Genomic DNA, 20,075 nt, shown 5'->3' on the forward strand with positions numbered 1-20,075 from the left:
GGTCGGTGGTGGTCGACGACGATCGACGATGGCGAGGATGATCTTGGACTTGAACTCCTTCTCAAAGCCTCAAGTTCTCTCTTAAGCCTCCTCTTCATGTGAGGGGTGAGGCTCTATTTATAGTGTTTTGAGTGCAATTAATGCAGGAATATGAACCATTTTGATCGGACGGTCCGGAGAGCTTCCCTTGATCAGATGACATTTGATGGACATTTGAGCGCCTTAACGATGTCGGAATTGAGTAATCTTGGGCTCGTTGGATTCGTCTTTTCGAGATGCTCGATTCGACTATGAACTCGCTAGATTCGACATCTGTTTGACCTTTCAAATGCCTCCGAAAATCATGTAGTAGTGGTTTAATGACTTGATCCGAGCCTGATTTGACTCGGATTGGACTAACTTTTATATCATTAGGTCCGTTTCATCGAGCCAATCAGTTTGACTATAATTTTGCTGAAATCGGAGTTCCGGATGACTCGCAATCGAAGTTTGAATGTTCGTGCTCAAAATATTGCATCGAGATTCGTGCTGGATTATGATGATTTGTTGGTGGCGTATCAATATATAATATACTAAATAAAGTTGAATTTAAAAAACCACAAGATAATTTTGAGTTGATGGAACCGATCCAAAAAACTGAATTTGAGCCAACTAATTTCAATCTTGTGCGGAATCGAGACGATTTCAAGCTGAAACGATCCAAATAACTCAGCTTGAGCAAGCTCGTTTTGATTTCAAGCAGGATCAATTCAATTCAATTTCAAACCAAACTGACTCAAAATCAAATATAATGAGCCACGAGCCGATTTCAAACCACACTCAATCCATTTTAGCTGATTTTAAGCTAACCCCAACTCGGTTCAAAATATAATTATTAGTTTTACATTTATATGGCTCGCTGTCATTTATTTTAATAGTAATTCATTAACTAAAAAGAAGAGGGTCATGTCTCTTCCCAATAGGCACCGCATCCTTTCGTTTTAATTAATTAATTCAATTATCTTAAATGAAGAGTAATGTCTCTTCCAATCCTATTAGTCAATAATCAATGCTGGTTAATAATGGATAATTAAGAGAAAAGTTGTCTCTTCCCAAGAGATTTATATTCTCTCTTATAAATAAGAGAAGTGTCATCTCTTTCAAAGAAGAAATGTATGTTTTCTCTCCATCGAAAAGTACAGAAAGACATAAGGATTAGAGAGAGAAATTTTATCTCTTCAAATTAAATTCTGATATCATGAATACATGTACATAAATCTCATTTATGAGTATGTGAAAATCATAAATTCAAAGATCTTGGTCATTTAATTTTATGAATTTTGGGTCATGAAGTCGGTTTTATAAATTTAACAAATCCTAACAATAATCATTAACAACCAACAACTAATCTATGGCCAGTTCGGAAAAATTTTCTATTTGCTTTTCCACTTCAGATTGTCACGATTAATCTCTAAATTTGTACAGAACATGCTCTACATCAGATATTCTCCAAACATACTCACAGGTATCTCTCATATGGAATTTTGCGTAGGCAAATACCATATTTGCTCGCATACCCTCTTAAGATTTATTCTGTAGGAGTTAATTTAGGTGCTTTTAATTACCAACCATGCCACGCAGAAAGAGAAATAATTCTAATTAAAGAGAATCATCGATCAATAAAGAAAAATAATAAATATTGTAATTTGATGAAAGAGTATGGATGTTATGTGATGTAAAAGAATGAATCTGTATCTTCTACATACTTTGGAGGTTATGAACAACAAATATTGGTTCATCGTTTGGATGGCAACACGAGGTGTCAGACGAGGGCAAACGCCAACCAATGATGTTTTCTAGCTTGAAAAAATACCGCATAATCCGTGAGACAAGCCAACGAAAGTGTCGAAAAAATCATGCGTTAGACAAGGCAAGAATAAACATCTATCGACAACATTGCTAAGACCAAAAAAGAAGAGAAAATAATGTTTACTACATCGAACATCTACATCATATGATCCAAGGGATAAGTGGGAGGGAGCTAGAGAAGAAAAAAAGATAAGAGAACTTTTTGTTTTACTAAAATGATAATGTTGAGCAATGAGAAAACCATAAAATAAATAACAAAAAATGAATGGTTTGATGATTTCAGGTCCTTCAGAGGTGTACCAAATTTGGCCAAAGTTCATGTAAATGAGAGGCATGTTGACATATTGTAGACAAATGTGTTTGCAAAGTAGTTAGATTGGACAGTTATTTTAGATGAGATATTATGTCCTAATGGTACATTTGAAAGGGGCACCATGTTCGCAAACGAGAAGTTTAACAACTTCTAAAGTCTACCAGATTGGGTATGATTGACTTTACTTGAAAAAGATCAGCCAACTATACAGGCCAAGCTCTTGGGAGAGTCAGCATAGATAAGCCGTCAAGGATAAAATATCATAGAAGGAGAAAGAGTACTCAAAAAGGACAAGTTGTCTTAAGGATCAACTTGTGGAAGTTGGTAATGCGATCAGCTTGGAAGAGTCATAACTGGGTATGGTATGGTTACCGAAAAGGGCAACTTGTTCAAAGTCAACTTAAGGAAGTCAACGAGTTATCTGAGCTGAGTGAACTCTTGGACATAGATGAAAGGTCTGAATTCACTAGCTTTACTAGAGGCGGCCGTTTAATAAGTGGGTCATGAGAGAAGATGTCAAGAGGTGCAAATAATGAGGTCAGGTCAAGTAAGTCGATTAAGGAAGCCAAATCATCCAGGGGAAACTCAAAATTATTAGTGAATAGCATTTGAGTGGGCTGGCATCGAGCGGATATAAATAATATAAACTTCAAAATCACCATAACTGCATGCTTATAAAATATGGAGGTTGAGCATCGAACTGATATCAATAATAAAAACTATAAAATATGTTCAATATTTTCAGCTGTAAATCAAGAAATATTATTTCTTGTTGTGTCAAACAAAACAAACCTTTGATTCAAATGAGATCGCCAACCAAGTTTGTAATCCTACAAATGATCAATGGGTTGAAAAGTTGGGCAATTATTAAACTAAGATAACGGCCGTGGCCGACGCTTTTCTAAATGTTGGGTAAAGAATGTTCAGAAAATTTCGGGTCTAAAAGTCTCTAACATGATGCCTATAAATTAACAAAATCTGTAACGTGGTATAATAGCATGGAAAAAAGGGCTGCTAGTTCCAACAAAATCAATTATTTCCAGTTATAAAATTACCACTACAGGGATTGAAAATGCTTATGAGAGAACAAATGGCACACAAAAATAAACAGTATTTTATTCTGGGATACCAGAATGCTGCGAGGAAAGCATTCCGTGCGAGCAGTTAAATCAGCAAAACTTGTTCTTCATAGCTCCTGCATAATGCAGCAGTTGCAACAACGGAACCCACACAAATTCTTCCATCACTTCACAACACAGATTTTGACGACAGAAGCAATGCCAATGCGATGTAAAGCAACAACAGCATCCCCAGGCTTGCATAGTTTCCTCTCCACAGCAGACTTCAGAGCAGCCTCAAGAATCACATCCGTTGACTCTGCTTCGGTAGCCTTTGCAGAACCCTCCGCAAGCAGTGGAATCAGACCCCTGTAAACCAAGCTCTGCCTCGCAGGAGTCTCGTCGCTAACGGACCAATCAAATGAATCTGTGGTCAGCAAAGGGACCACCACAGATAGGATTGGTACTGCAGGTCGATACTTGGCCACAAGCTTAGCTGTTGTCCCACCACGTGTTAAGACAACGATTAGCACTGCCTTGGCCTTGTTAGCCATGCGAACAGCAGAGGAAGCGAGACTCTCGAGTGGGGTCATAGGAAGGGGAGTAGATTTTATCATGTGTTTGAAGATGGCATCATAGTCAAGAGAAGACTCGGCCTCAATGCAGATCTTGGCCATGATTTTCACAGCCAGCTCAGGGTAAGCTCCTGCAGCACTCTCCCCACTGAGCATGACGCAGTCCGTGCCATCGAGCACAGCATTCCCTACATCGGTCGCCTCCGCACGTGTAGGTCTCGGGGACTTGATCATGGATTCAAGCATTTGGGTAGCAGTAACAACCGGCTTGCCTGCAAGATTGCATTTGTAGATCATCATCTTCTGGGCAAGGAAGATCTTTTCGACTGGAATCTCCATTCCAAGATCACCTCTAGCAACCATAAAAGAATCTGTCTCGCTAAGGATTTCATCAAAGTTTATCACACCTTCCTGGTTCTCAACCTGAACAGAACAGAAGCAATAAGAAATTAAGAAAAGCTGTAAGCAACGCTTTAAGCATGAAATTATGAGCAATAAGAAATCAACAAGCAACATCTTGCACTGAATCGCTCATAGCACGCCCCAACACAATAAATAGTTGATCCAATCTAAATAAAGATCATTCCTCCAGATTATGTTTCTTACTAATTGTCCATTCATTTCCAGTGATTCAACAAGTACTAGAACATTGATCCAATCGAAACATTAAATCCAATTACCAAGGGTCAAGAATTATTTCCAATAGGCAAAACTACCCATTTCATTTTCCTATTCTAAATACAGGATGGAAACCCTATTTATTTGAAGCACTGCAAATTTCAACCCCGCCTACAGAATTTATCCTATGTGAAAGACCATAATGCACTGTAAACGTAAAATTTAGACAACAACATTTTCTCACTGCTCTCCAAGTCTCACCCCCAATACCAAAATTATGCATCTGCAATGATGGTGGTGAAGATGATATTATCTTTCAAATAGGTAAAACAAGAAAAGAATAATAAAATAAGAAATATAAAGTAAAAAACCTGTGAAAATATATTAACTGACAGATAGAAGTACCTTGGACATCAATTTTATTTGCTTAGCGTGCGATCCAAGAAAGTTTCGAACCGTAACAAGATCAGAACCCTTACGAACAAAAGACAAAGCAATCATGTCAATTTTATTTGGAACGCCCCAACCCATGATATCTTCCTTGTCTTTATCAGTTAGTGTAGGAAGATCCACAACTATTCCTGGCAGATTCACATTCTTTCTCTCGCCTAACATTGCAGTGTTCTGACAACGACACCTGACTGTTCCGGCAGCAGGGTCACAAGATAGGACAGTTAAGGATATCGTACCATCAGCACACAATATAGTATTTCCAGGCTTCAGATCTACGGGAAGCTTCTTATAGCTCATAGAAATTACATTCACATCTCCCTTGATGCTGTAATCAGTAGTCACAGTGATCTCCTGACCCTCCACCAATTTGATAGGCTTTCCATCTTTCAAGAAACCAGTGCGAATCTCAGGCCCCTTCAAGACAAAAAAAAGAAAATTGAATGAACACCAGAAGGTATATATTTTGAGGAAAACAGATAACAAAGACAGTTAAACGAGCAGCTTCACAAAGTCATGAATAATGTCTCGTATAAAAACAAACTTACGGGGGGAGAAAGCATGTGAATGATGCTAAAATAATTAAAACAAATTGTGAAATACATATTCCATTCTGTTAATGAATTTCTAATGTTTGACATGTAGCATTATCTAACCACCATATATTAAAAACTCATAGACAAAAAAATTGAGAAAACAATACAAGCAGCAAACTTCTCATCAATTTAACTGAAGAGTATAATTTGGTTAATAACATAAAATGTATGAAACTTGACATCCTGCAAAACAAATACATCCAAAAACACGAAGAAATCAACCAAGCAAAAGATAAAAGGCAAACGAACAGCAGGAAAAATTAAACAGCCATGGTCTACATAGTTCTTAATTGACCGGAAAATTCCTGGAAATTTTAGAACATCAACAGATGTATAAAAAGCAAATAACAAAAAAAATCTAACATTTAATATAAAATTAGAACAGTTTGAATGCCAGCATGATTAATTTTACCAACACTGAATTCTCTATCATTAGTGCTATTCGCATACAATATATGACACTCCAACGAAAATGTGCACCCTCAACCACCACAGTTAATGACATAAACAACTAGCGTAAGGCTTCCTACAAAGTAATAGACAAATAAGACCAACGATCAAGGTAACTGAAACAACCAAGAACAAATGTTAATTAGGCGATGAAGTCCAAAAATATTCAAAGACGAATAAAACAGATCAGTCAGAAGATAGGTTTAACTGATGTTGTTGTATCCATGTTGCCTTGAAGTTTTAAAGTCGCCTTATATAGTCTCCATCTGATTAGAGTAAGCATGGGAGACCTGGGTGAAAATTTTAGGAGCTCCTTGGTCCAATGGTGCCAGTGTTTAAAGGCCTTTGCCGTGTATGTATATGCAGAATTCAAAGTTAATCCTAGCTGAAATATCAATATAATAGATCCTTTTTTATTGCTTTTGGAATGGTAAACAGTGAGGTTCAGTATTTTTTCCAAAACATCCAACAAGGGCAATATTTATCTCATTTTTATGAATAAACCATCACAGGTTAGTCTCTTCATTAAAAGAGCTTGAATAAATCTAGCACAAGTGCATAATTTCGTATCATTAATATGAAGCATAAAGCACATCAACACTAAGAACATGAGAGAACATGTGATATACAACATAATTTACATTCAAACATACTAAAGAAAACAAATGATTTGGAATAAAAAGTGATGCGTGCTTGGGGTCTTAGATTTTCCTTCAAAAAAAAAAACACGGTTTGACAGAAAAGAACGCATGCAGAAAAGATCAAAATTCACATCCCACCAACTCTTGGTCAGGCAAAAACACTTTTGATGCAACTTAAAAAAAGAAATAAAGTTAACTCAAAGATAATTTTAGATCATGCAACATTAAAATTTCACAGGAAATATAAAATCGATAGACATCCACTCAGAGAATAGAATCCACACCAAAGGAAAACCAAATTATAGCACACTAGAGAAAATCCCAACTAAAAGGCAAAAAATAATCATAAAATGTATATTAAAAAGAACAAGAATGGAAGTCATAAATGAAGATAAAGGTCTTAAGATGATACAAGAAGAGAACTTTCACCTGTTGTTGTCCCCAACATTGGCACCACACTAGCGTGAAGAATTCACAAGTTTAAGAGGAATATAAAATTCATAAAGCTAAGACTTATTTTAACTTATCTCAAGAATCCTATTTATAGTAAAAAAATTCCAAAATTGATATATAACAACCCCGAGTTGTGATAAAATACTGCTACAATAGAAAGCTAAGTACGGGAGTTAACGGACAACAACATATAACGCAACAACCAAAGAACCACAAGGTATATGCTGAGTCACAAGAGGCTGCTACAAATAAGTGGTTACCTCCAAGGTTAGAGAGAACGAAAAACATAAGGTAAAAGCAGTGACTCCAAATCAGCAGCAAACAAAAAAGCATCAATGCAGTCACAGTGACAAGCCGCAAACCAGCAAGGTAACAGAGTATTAGAGTTATAAGAGAACCGATTAACAGCTTAAAAAAGAGAACTGATGTTGTTCAGACAAGGAGATAAAAAATGAGCCAAACCAAAAGTGCGAACAAAATAATACCAAAACATATTTTAAAAAATACAACCAATCTCAATGAGATCATCTTGATAGACTAGCTTCTAAACTATAATATAAAAAAATATGAAATAAAGCAACACCAAAGTTAGAATAACCAAGCAGTCACCTTCACGCTCAATCTTATGTTTCTAATGCACCTAAAACTTCCAAGTCTCCATTCAAAGATGGATAGAGAGTAGCTTAATATTTTATCTGAACTTGGAAATGTTTATTCATACAGGCCATTATTTAACTTAATTTTGGCTAAAGACATGCTCATAAAAGTATATCTACCACACATGAAAAGCCATTAAGGTGAGAGGAGAACTAATCTTAAGAAGATTCATTGAAGATTATAAGCTAGTAAAACCATACAATTGGTGATAAATATAAAATGGCCAACGGTATGAATGCTGTGAGAAATCACATGAGTTTGCAGATTTAAATGGTGAAATTGCAACAGTTCGATGGTTGATTTACATATCTCAAGCCTAAACTTTGATATTTACACACATAGCACTCAAAAATCTTTAATATCACATTAAAAAATACGCCCACAATTACCACTTTTTAAAGTGAAATACACATTCATGCATAGCATTGAATCACACACGTGTAATTAAGAGATCAGCATTGAGAAGGTGGGAAGGTAGATCTGTTAATCTGAGAGGATTGAGAAAAACCACAAACAAGAGGTAGAATGATTAGTAAGTTTTGAAAAAAAATAAGGTTAATGTTAAAATTAATTTAATGATGGCTAATGATGATGACGTTACTAACAATATAGTTGACGGAATCAAAAATGGGGCTGGGGTTGATAATCTTGCTATAGAGATATAGCAAATATATAGAGGTGGATGAATCTATAATTTCTTTCAATCTTCTCATTTCTTAATTATCTATACGTGAAATGAGATCAAAAGCTTCATTAATTTAGCTATTTTGATACTTTCCTCTTCAAACTGATTGTAAAATCCATCATTTTTGTCCATTTATATTTATTTCTTCAATTAACACTATCATTGTCGGGTTCCAAGCCCCGAATGTGAAAAGTGGAGGTTGGGCATTAGTTATTTCATAGCCAGCTTAACTTTTTTTGTCGAAAAATCATAACAAGAATTTTTAAATCATTGTTTAGATGCTAGGGCATCCATTGCAAACGACACGCTGTATGACCTGAATATAGTGAAAAATGTTAAAAAAACGCTACATCAGTATCTAGGTGTAGTGTCAAATAAACAAAGGTTCCCATATTATGAACAGATGCGGATAAAAAAATTAGTTCATAAAACTAATAATAGGATCGAATCTTAGATTATATATGCTCTCACAGGTAAATTAATAAATTAGTAGATATAATGGTTCATATGAAGATAAATATCTTATACATTCAAGAAATTAATGAGTTAAAGAAAATGCTAAAGAGATTGATATCTTAGGTTTTAAACTTTGGTATTCAAATAGGAGTCTCACTAGAAATGATGTAAATGAAATTATAGAGAAGAGTTCATAATGTTGTAAAAATTAATAAAATTGAAAATAAAATTATAGCTCTAAAGATTATTATTGATACTAAAATTTTTAATGTTGTAAATGGTTATGTTCCTCAAGTAGATTTAGATAAATATTCAAAAGAAAAATTGTGGAATTACCCGGAAGAATTAATATAAATGATACTTCTTCAATAAAAATTTTTTATTGAAGGAGATGTAAATGAACATATTAGTAGAGTGATAAAATATTTATAGTAGATATGATTTTCGAGTAATTAACAAAGAAGGTAAAATCATATTAGATTTTGCTTTAGCTTATGATTTTGTTATTACTAATACTTAGTTTAAGAAAAGAGATGAACATATTACTACATATAAGAATGAACATAATAAAACACAAATTAATTATTTTCTTATGAGAAAAATAAATCGTCAAGAACGCAAAGATTACAAGGTCATTACAAGTGAAAATTTAAGTACTCAACGTCGATTATTAATTATGGGTTTTAAAATGAGCAGTTGGAAGAAAAAAAATACAATAAAACATTATCATAGAATCAGATGAGAATACCTAAAAGACACAAATAAAATTATTTTTATAAGTAAAATTTAAGATTTTAAGATTTTGGATGGTCATGAAAAAGCTAATTTTATGTAGAATCAAGTAACAAACTCTATTAAACAAATGATAAAAAATGTACTTAAGAAATAAAAAAAGTATAAAAAAAGTATATGAAATAATAATGTACAAGAAAAGATAAAATATAACAAGTTTTGTTATAAAATGGGATTATTATTATTATTTGGGCAATATCATAGAACGAGAAAGAGTACTCAAAAATGACAAATTGTCTTAAGGATCAACTTGTGGAAGTTGGTAATGCGATCAGCTTGAAAGAGTCATAACTGGGTATGGTTACCGAAGAGGGCAAATTGTTCAAATTCAACTTAAGGAAGTCAATGAATTATCTGAGTTGGGTGAACTCTTAGACATAGATGAAAGGTCTGAATTCGCTAGCTTTACTATAGGCGGCCATTTAAATAGTGGGTTATGAGAGAAGATGTCAAGAGATGCAAATAATGAGGTCAGGTCAAGTAAGACAATTAAGGAAGTCAAATCATCAAGAGATTATATCCAACAGAGCACTAGCTTTATAAGCTAGCACATGCTTTACTGCACTCAGTATTAGGTTGAGTGATTATATAAAGTAACCCTAAGAGAGTTGATCTGACACGTTCCTCTAGGGGTTTTCATTTTGAGAGTTTTATAAACTGTGTGCGCTCTAGATCGGGCAATTAACAGTATATACATTGTTGTTATAAATTTTTAAACTGATAAATGTACAAATTTTTCAACACCTTCCTAAATAATGAGATGCAGAATGCAGACAGGATAACGAGTGCCTAGAAGAAAGTTTCATGAATGTCAAGCAAAATTATCTTGAATCATGCAACCAAAAAGTTATTAATTTGTGTGATAAATGTGATGTCATTTTCAAGAGACATTGAGATTAATCAGCCCAAAGATCAATTACTCGCTAACAAAGTAGTAACCACCAAACACAACCATGAGCATGCTCACGGTAGCTGCATGCTTATAAAATATGAAGGTTGAGCATCAAACTGGTACAAATAATATAAATTTCAACTTATGTTCAATACTTTCAGCTGGAAATCAAGAAATATTATTAGAAGGCGATGACAGACTCAAAGCTACAGTGGTAGAACCCGTCATGAGATCTTTTGAGTTTATTTTGAGAAAATTTTTGGAGGGATTCTTTTATAGAATTTCGTCTTTCATTTTACAAATATTAATTTCTACAAGATTTTCCTTCAAATTTTCTTCCACCAGCATGAGTTAAATGTCCTTTCAACAGATTAAATGTAGCCACATCTTTAATAATAGTTCTTTCTTAATTAAACCTTTTCATATTTGTGCTTTCAAATGCTTGTTAAGTATTTTCAACCTCTTTTTATGTTCTTATGATTATTTGGCCATCAATTGCTAAGATATAGAAATTTGTTTGAAATTACAAGATGACAAACAAGTTCATCGTAGACCCCTATTCGAAATACATCACTAATTTAGGATAGTGATATATGTGTTAACGGTTGTGTAACAATTTAGATCCCTAAATTTATTAAAATTTGTGACATTAAATTCATCTTAGAGATTATATTATATTTGATAACTCGTATGTTTAGAATTAGGAGAGAATGGTGTAGAGCATCCTTGGGTATTTGTGAAGATTAATCAAATTGGAATTGTAACCAATTGAAAACTTTCCTGGTGAAATCTAACCCCGAGATATTAATCTATATTGCGAGCAGCCCTTCTTTTAAATATTAGTATTTGGGAATTGTAAAACTTTAGTTATTTAGTTTCTTTTCTCTTGTTATTTTTCAATTTTCAAATAAAGTTTTGATTAATTCAATTTCAGTACTAAGTAAACTTATCCTATAAGGGGATGATATATGTTTCTTATTCCTTATTACTTGTTTGATCACGTATCCTTGCATGCATGTTTTCACATAACTAATATAAATACATATTCTAATATGTTTTCTTACATGCAAGTATGCACAAACATTACAATACTATCCATAGCTAGCTAAATCCTATCATGGTAGGTTCAATTCATGTAAAATATAGCTCAACAACCAGCTCTATGATTTTTCTTTGAGCTCAATCCAAGCAAAAAAGAACAATCCAGATTTTACAATTTAGGAATTTTTCAACTATAGTTATTTAGTTTATATTCTCATCTCATTAACAAGTCATCTTTCAATCTTTCAAAAAAAGTATAAATTAATTCAATTTCAAGACTTAGTGAATTCAATCTCTATGAGATGATAAATGATTCCTATTTTTTAATTAATTATTCAATCATATCCTATTGCATACAAGTTTTCACATAACAAATACAAACACATATGCTAATATTAATTTCGTCATACAAGCATGCACATAGATTTCAGAAGGAACTCTAGCTAGCTTAATCCAACCATCGAATACTCAATTCATGTTGAAAACGCATCATTAGACAGATCTTTAATTATGCTTTATTTCGATCCAAGAAAAAAAAATCAATCCAATTTTTTAGCTGTGTTTAATTCCTTTATTAAATTCACAAACCTATTTCTTGGTTTTCTAAATTAAAACAAATCCTTAAGCAAATCTTCTAGCTTTCATCAAAAAACATAAAGTTCATCTTTTTTTCATCAAAATTTGCTAGATTATTTTAAAAATGAATAATTCATAGCAAATAAAACCAACAAAAACTTGAAAAAAAAAATTCTAAAACAGTGAAAGAAAAATGAACCGAAGAAAGTAAGCATCAGAGTATCCTTTTTATCGAAAGCCAGCCGGAAATATTTGGACAAGGCAAACGATGTTGACGATGGTGATGATGTGTCCGGCCACTGGGAAACCAACTCCAAAGCAATAAAACAAGGCCGATATAACGTAACAGGTGATAAGGATGTTGATTACGCGGGTATGAACTAACCTTGGTGTCAAGCATAACGGCACAAAGGATCTGAGTATTCTGCATAGCTATGTTGAGGTTTTCGAGCGTCTCTTGGTGGTACTCATGAGTGCCGTGAGAGAAATTGAACCTAGCAACATTCATGCCCGCCCTCAGCAGCTTTTCAAGCATCGGCACCGACCTCGAAGCCGGCCCCAGCGTGCACACGATCTTCGTCTTCGGAACCCTCCCATCACTCGGTAGATCCTTCAGAATCCCTTCGAAGTCGATGTTCGCCATCCCTAAACAAAGATTGTTCAGGTAGAAACCCTAAAAGACACAAAAGCTCAGCCCGCAGATCTTGAAGAAGAAGAAGTAAAGACTGGAAAGGTCCAACGCGGACCAAGAAAGAGTATGGAAGTGTTATTACTTCTTTCTCTATTTGGAATTTCTTTTTTAGCGGCAATTAAATTAAAAATTAGTGCTTGAAATATGATTAAAATTTACATAAATACCATACCAAAAGAAGGTCTCGTTGTTCAATACATGAGCCAAAAATAAATAATTTATTTTTTTGCATATATATATATATATAATGGATGAATATTATTTTTAAATAATCGAATTCACAATAAAGCTACAAAAATTTATAATCAATTAAAATTATTAATTTAACAAATAGAAAAAATTTATTAAATTTTATTTAAATTGATATTTTAAACTAAATAATAAAATTTAAATCTCGTTCTTATTCTTAACATCCTACGGCTATGTAATTAGAGCAGATACAACGACTCGTTGCTCGCAAGCAGCTCGTGTTCGACTTGCTAAGCAAAAGAGCTGAGCATAAATAATGGTATTTTTTAACGAGCTGAACACGAGCTAAGCCTTGGGCTTGCTCAAGCTCAAATCGTTTACACCCGTAGATACATGCTATCTTATGTATATATGGAAAGGTGTGTTTCACATTTTTAAAATTAAAATTATAATATTTTAAACGTGATATAAAAAATTCTGGTGTATAAATGTAAAAAATTTAAAGTTCAGGTATTAGCATTGAAAATTTCCAAATTATGGAATGGTTGTGCAAGTAGCAAATAAAAAAAATAAAATCTAATAAATATTCAAATAGATGAAGTTTATAGTGCAATATCTTGGGGGATGAAAACATGTATATTTTATCACATGAATATACAACATATTGATTGAAAATAAAATGAAAAATAATAAAATGCCCAACTCTAGAAAAAATTGAACAAAAAGATCAAGAAGATTAAAAATTAATCAAAATGATATGCTTCAACTTTATGGGCTTTCGAACTTTTTCATTAATCATCTCAAAATCACGTCAACAACAACCTCAATATGGAGACTCCTCTCACCATCATCTTCTTTGCTTGATTGACCTCATTGTTGGCACATTCTTATTGGAATATTTGCTTGAAAGACTGTTTATTCAGCCTCTATAGATAATGATTTGTGAGTTATGTATCGTTAGATTACTCTTAGGGTAACAATTATTTTGCCTTAAAGTCGCAACATTGGAATATCATTCTTTATTGCCTCAAATTTACCTCAGAAAACTATTAAGATAATGTGACTCCTACATGTGTTCATTTTATGAGCCATATATGTCATTTGTGAATTTTTTGTTAGAGTATCTTTTTGAAACCAAAAGTGGTATATCTGTTTATTCTTCTACAATTGCAAGGTCAAACCATGAACGTACATTCGAGAGTCGCATTGTCAGGTATTAGCTTCATGAGGCTAAGATTAGAGTCACGAGAGATTTTTTACCCAAAAGCTTAATGCCTAGGCGTCTGGTGACTAATGTCACACTGCCAATTCCAACTCACAAAAGTCCAATGTCAATGCCATAGTGCCTTGCCAAACCATGGCAAGCCAAATGGATGAGACAAACCCAGTATCACAACACCACGATGTCCATATACGCATCGCTGTCGACGATCAGCCCCAAGGATCAAAAAGCAAAGAAGGTGAACCTATGACACTAGAAACCCAAACCAGTACAGTTTTCAACCCAGCTTAATAGTGCCAAAATTGAGCACCATGGCCTCGAGCCAACGTTGCAGCCCTGAGCTAGCATCGTGACACCTTAATTGCAAAGTCACAGAGTGATGACCCCGCCAAAATAATTATGGAAAACCAATTTTTAATTTCTTTGAGAGGGGGTGCGATCTATTTAACAGGGTTTGGAGAAACAATGAGAAAGTTCTAGCAAGAAACCTTTAATGTGAGTGCTTAGGGATCAAAAAGTAGAGTGTTGTTCCTTGTACTGGTGAAGCAAGGAGGACAAGTAAGTGGAAAGCTTGGAAGACTACTGCACAAACCAAGTTTATCACATTGTAAAAACTTTCCTGGATTGTGGAATGAATATATTTGTTCTGCTTTTTTGCAATTCTATGTAAGGTTAAATTATGCACTTTCCATGGATATCTAGTTTATTAAAATCAACATTTTAAGTTAGGATTATTTCTTGGAAAATGTTAATAAACAATTAAATTTGTTTGAGAATCACCAACCTCATTTAGCAAATTGTAGTGGCTATACATTTTTTTAAAGTCTCGTATAAGTTTGTGAAATCTACGAACTCCTCACTTGTATATGGAGATTCTCAACATTGATTTAAGGAAATAAACATATCATCCTTGAATTTTTGCAATCAATAGGGAGACATGATTATTCCATTTTCTTTTTCATTTTTGAAATGCCTATGAGCATAGATATATGACTTGAGGTTTTGAAGAAAGAGCTTTTTTGTTGCAATTAGAAAGATCTAAAACCATTGGCCTGACTGACAACTTATGGTACATTTGTTTCGATCGTGATTGTATAAAATCTTAATTCAAAAGTTGTTGTAAAAAATCTACTCTTAAAAAATTGATTTTCTAGAAATACTTATTTTGTTTGAAAATTTTAGTTTTGAAAGTATTGGTTGTGGATTAATATCTGAAATAATGTTATGCTTTTATTTAACTATATTATACTAAACAAGTAGAATACAAAAGTAAACTCAAAGTTAAATTGTGGAATCAAGAGTTGCAAAGAATAATGAGAACGAAAAAAAGATCATCTTGCTCATCCCATGCAAATGATCAAACTGCTAATCCTCATGTGTGGATTTCATACCTCATATTTTTTTCCAAATGTGCACTGACACACTGTGCCTAAAAGCAAACTACGAACGTGGAACGCTGACTAATTGTCACGGTCATGATAATACAAAAATTCACACTGTGGTTCTGACCATAATGTACCTTATACATGATTCTAACGTGTGAGGATTATACATGGTTCACAAATTCTGCTAAAAAATAGAAATAACCATGCCCTTACATTAGTTGAACTTTTTAATTGATATATAATATTTAAGTTCTCAAGATCAAAGAATTTCTTATGATATTCAATAAAAAGGGTATGTGGATTAAATTCTATCATCCTTTTAGATCTAAATTTTATTAAATAATATTTAAACTCGTGCAAAAAAATATCACTCAACACGTGTTTGTACAAAATTTTCATTCAAATCTAATTCAATGAACTCTCCCTCTAAAATTATGAATGATCCATGACACGGTAAACGTGTTTAAGGTTTATCCAATGCAAACCATAAATCATTGACCCATGTATTAAATTACAAACCATTTAAAAGAAGTTACACTCAAAATCAAAATCATCTTCTCATGTAATTGGAGATATCCATTTAAAAAATTGTATTCATCATACTAAAGATCCAATTATGTTATATTTCTTAAAATCCTCAATTTATGCAAATGTATTTAATGCTGCTGAAGAACATGTATTAATATGATAGAAGATAATAATTATCCTCATATAAGAATATATATAGACATGTCATTAATTAAAAAGATCATACATTAATGAATGAGAGCTGCTTTGATAAATAAGATTTTCAATTGGCTTGCTAAATAGCTCGTGTTTGATTTGTTTTTGAACTCGATCTTCAAAACTACAAAATGCAAATAAATTTTTATTCGATCGTATTCTACTTTTTTTTTTTTTTTGGTTCAAATTAATTAAAGAACTAAGAAAATAATAATATTATAACATTTTTGTATTAAAATTTTTGTGATTTATTGGAAGAAACTGTGAAACAAAAGAAATAAATTTGAATAGAGCAAAACACCTATTGAGGAGTCATTTCCAATATTAGCTTTTTTTCGAACCTAAAAAAAAATTGGATGAGTCAAACCCAAGTAAGCACTAAGCACAAGGCGCTTCATTGTATTGGGTCAAATTGGCCCAATTTCACGATGATTGCTGTCTTAAAATATATTAGCCAGGGTTGCAGGTAGCTTATTTTATGATCAGACTTCAATTATTCCTGCTAATAATATATCCATGAAATTTGGATCTCTGACATAAAAGGTACTGACAACAGCCGCATTCATGATCAAAGCTTTCAATAATACTTTTTAGGGAAATTTACATAAATACCACACAATTCTTATGTATTTACGTATCTAACATTCAAATTCCACTATTTACGCTTATAACAATTTGATATCATAAACCCATCATGCATGAAAAATTGCATTTCACTTGCGGTATTTTTTATGTCATGTCAAAGATTTGAGTGATGTGCATGTATATATGAATATATATGAGTAAGATATGTATATATGAATTGTGTGTTGTATGTATTTAAATGCCTCTACATATTAAGATACTTACCTTGCTACTCCAAACGTCTCATTGTTTGCGAACGGCTCGTGTTCAGCGAAGCTCGTGTGGGCTCGTTCGTTAAGTTAACGAGCCGAACTCGTTAAGAAGCTCGTGTTCGACTCATTTGTTAAGTTAATGAGTCGAACACGTACAAAAATTTGTTCGTTCGTGTTTTGCTCGTTTTGGCTTGAAATACTTTTGATGAATAATATTTTTAAAAAATTAAGTTTACTACAAGGCTACAAAGATTTATAATCAATTAAAAGTATTAATTAAAAAATAGAATAAATTTACTCGATTAAATTTAAATAATATTTTAATATAAACAATAGTTTTAAATATTTCCCCAACTCTTAACAACTTCAGGCTAAGTGATTAGGGTTGTCAAAACGACTCTTTGTTCGTGAGTAGCTCGTGTTCGGCTCGCTAAGCAAACGAGCCGAACACGAGCACACAAAGTGCGTTTTAAATATAAATGAGCTGAACACAAGTTCAGCCTCGTTTACACCCCTAACTCCATCCAAATTATTCGAACACCAGCCATGAGGAGAAACTGCTTCCTCACAGTTTCAGTGCTCCTTGCAGCTTCCTACTGCAATACTTCATCCAGTATGTTGCGCTTTGTCTAATGGAAATATAGCTTGAATACAAAATTCCTTCATCTAAATAAAAATAATATCTGAACATAGATAATACAAAAATACAAAATAAATAAATAAATAAAAACTACAATAATACTAAGTTAAATGAGCTATATATCTCAAGTAGAAATGGAATGCCTTTCAAGCTTTTAGGAATATCAACATTTCATTGCTGGGGGTTCCAAAATCCGAGTGCATTCGCAGGCAGGACATGCAGGCAACCTCGGGAGAATAACTGGCTTACTAGGATTTAGAGAACTGCACGGCACAATTTCTCAAAAGTTTAGATGTAAGACTAGAGATATTTTGATAGAATGCCAAAGAATTGAAAAAAAAATATTTACAAGATTACCATTTAAATGCCACCAAAACAGCCAACCAAGGAACAAATATGTAATATTGCCCCTGTGAAATTTAATCATTCTAAAGGAAGCATTTGCTCCGCGTTATCTTTTCTGGAAATCAAAAGGATCAGTCCAATCCGTGTCCTCCTCAACCGCTCTATTCCACCTTTCATTGAATTGCTCCAACTCTGCTGTTGACTGTCTTCTAATCTGTAGAGGGATGCATGAAAATCATGAAAAGTTTGTAACATCCAAATAACTTTTGTATGTTGACAATGCAGTGACCAATTCTAGTTTCTCTCACCCGGGATCTTGAATCCAACGATTTTTGCGCTGTTGCCTGCAATACCACGAAGATCAACAAAAGAATGAAGATGATTCAGTTGGTTGAAGTTGGTAGAGCAGGGCCCCCTTTACCCCCTTTTGGCCTTGAAAATAAAAAATGAAGGACAAAAACTTGCTAGAAGAATGAGAGCAATATATTAAATTAATGAATCAACTTCTAGGACACACTACAGAACAAGTTTTACCACTTCAACATGATATGGCAACAAATTGGTGGTGCGATATCATAAATGAAACACACCCATGGCACATGCACCCTCTGGTTATAACATGGTGGTCAAGGCCACAGTAGTGATGTATCAAATGACACTAAGAATATTTGAAGCCCCAATTTTTTTTCTAAAACTGAAAAAAAAAACATTAAAAAATTTCAGGAAATAAACTATAGTTTATATGAAAATATAAAAGGCCAATTTGAAGAAAAAAATATGCCAGACAAATTTTCAAAAAATCGTACAAGTGTCTCTAAACATAGTCCCAAGGCTTCCTAGCAGGATTTGAAACTAATTAAAATATAGAGAAACTCAAAAAAGAGAAAAAAAGAAACAGAAAAAGAAAAAATTGTCAAAAAAGCCCAAATCAATTGAAGCAATATCACCAATTCAAAAAGCCTTATTCCAAATAAGATATAACCTCTACTCTCAACGATCCTTCAAGGAGTTGACTGTTTACTCAGGAAAAAGACTCCTAAGCCCTTTTGACTGACTTAAGAATTTCTGTGAGGCAGATTGAAATGGTATTTAATCAAATTTCTAATGATGTTGAATAAAGACAATTAATATCTAAACTTCAAGGCTTCCTATGTGTGCAAGTTCATATTAGGATAATTAACAAAGAGAGTAGATGAAGAAATGGAGATGGGGAATGATATGATTGAAAAGAAGAAATTCATTTGACAATGAAAATCCAAACCTAGCACACAATAGAGTTCGTCTTCACGGTCCTTGCAAACAACAATAACTAACTTTCCTGTTGCGTGGAGACGTCAGCACACTCACTAATGATGGAGGAAGTCATTCTCTAAAATTCATTCAACGGAAAATATGAAATAGCTCCTTATATATTTAGGAGCTTAAACAGATTTGCATACGACGCTTCACAAACAAAACACAAACCCTACTACCAATAGAAATGTAAATATAAACTAAATTTCTTTACATTTCAACCATAACAACTAAGAAATGTTACATAAATGATAAACATTACACAACCACAAGAAGATTTCATACATGTTATACTAAACTTAAACATATAAGATCATATTCTCGGGCCTTGTGTTGCATCAATTTTTCTAGCCCTAAAACAATTTTTAAACAGTGTAAGTTCTAGATAACAACCCATTACAGGCTAGCACTGTTGATTTCTTCACAGGTTAATAGTGAATGTAAATCACCAAGGCTCGTATGTTCTAGCTCATTGTGAATAGCTGTCTTGAAGGCTTGATATGAGGGTGGTAAACCATTGAAAGTATACAAATATTATGTCTTCACTATCAACTTAGAAGTCAGCAGTGGCAATTTGATTTGCGAGGGAATTAATATCGGATAGATATTGCATCATGGTGTTGTTTATTAGAGAAATGTGATGCAACTAA

At 33.3% G+C, this 20,075-nt stretch overlaps 2 protein-coding genes across 2 annotated transcripts in view; both read right to left on the reverse strand.

Annotated features, from left to right (window-relative positions):
- Positions 1 to 3,323: 3,323 nt before the first annotated feature.
- Positions 3,324 to 12,873, reverse strand: LOC110031073 (pyruvate kinase, cytosolic isozyme). Its single transcript, XM_020734113.1, has 3 exons — positions 12,487 to 12,873; positions 4,818 to 5,279; positions 3,324 to 4,217 (listed from the first exon to the last, which is right to left on the reverse strand). The coding sequence occupies exons 1-3, from the start codon at positions 12,742 to 12,744 to the stop codon at positions 3,405 to 3,407; spliced, it is 1,533 nt and encodes a 510-aa protein (XP_020589772.1). The 5' UTR covers positions 12,745 to 12,873; the 3' UTR covers positions 3,324 to 3,404.
- A 4,926-nt stretch (positions 12,874 to 17,799) lies between these two features.
- The window catches only part of LOC110031051, a 48,741-nt gene continuing 46,465 nt past the window's right edge, over positions 17,800 to 20,075 (reverse strand). Inside the window, exons 12-14 of the mRNA XM_020734086.1 lie at positions 18,441 to 18,476; positions 18,145 to 18,346; positions 17,800 to 18,050 (exon numbers count right to left, since the gene is read on the reverse strand). Coding sequence (XP_020589745.1) covers positions 18,239 to 18,346; positions 18,441 to 18,476 — 144 coding nt within the window. The 3' untranslated portion in view covers positions 17,800 to 18,050; positions 18,145 to 18,238. The remainder of the gene's footprint in view (positions 18,051 to 18,144; positions 18,347 to 18,440; positions 18,477 to 20,075) is intronic.

This window comes from Phalaenopsis equestris, unplaced genomic scaffold, assembly GCF_001263595.1.
Source record: "Phalaenopsis equestris unplaced genomic scaffold, ASM126359v1 Scaffold000765, whole genome shotgun sequence".
NCBI lineage: Eukaryota > Viridiplantae > Streptophyta > Magnoliopsida > Asparagales > Orchidaceae > Phalaenopsis > Phalaenopsis equestris.

Excerpts from the sequence above, each read along its gene's own strand:
- LOC110031073 (XM_020734113.1), bottom strand. The coding sequence starts at position 12,744 with ATGGCGAACATCGACTTCGAAGGGATTCTGAAGGATCTACCGAGTGAT. Across the intron at positions 5,280-12,486 it reads CCGTTATGCTTGACACCAAG|GGGCCTGAGATTCGCACTGG; the intron begins GTTAGTTCATAC and ends TTTGTCTTGAAG. Across the intron at positions 4,218-4,817 it reads AAATAAAATTGATGTCCAAG|GTTGAGAACCAGGAAGGTGT; the intron begins GTACTTCTATCT and ends TGTTCTGTTCAG.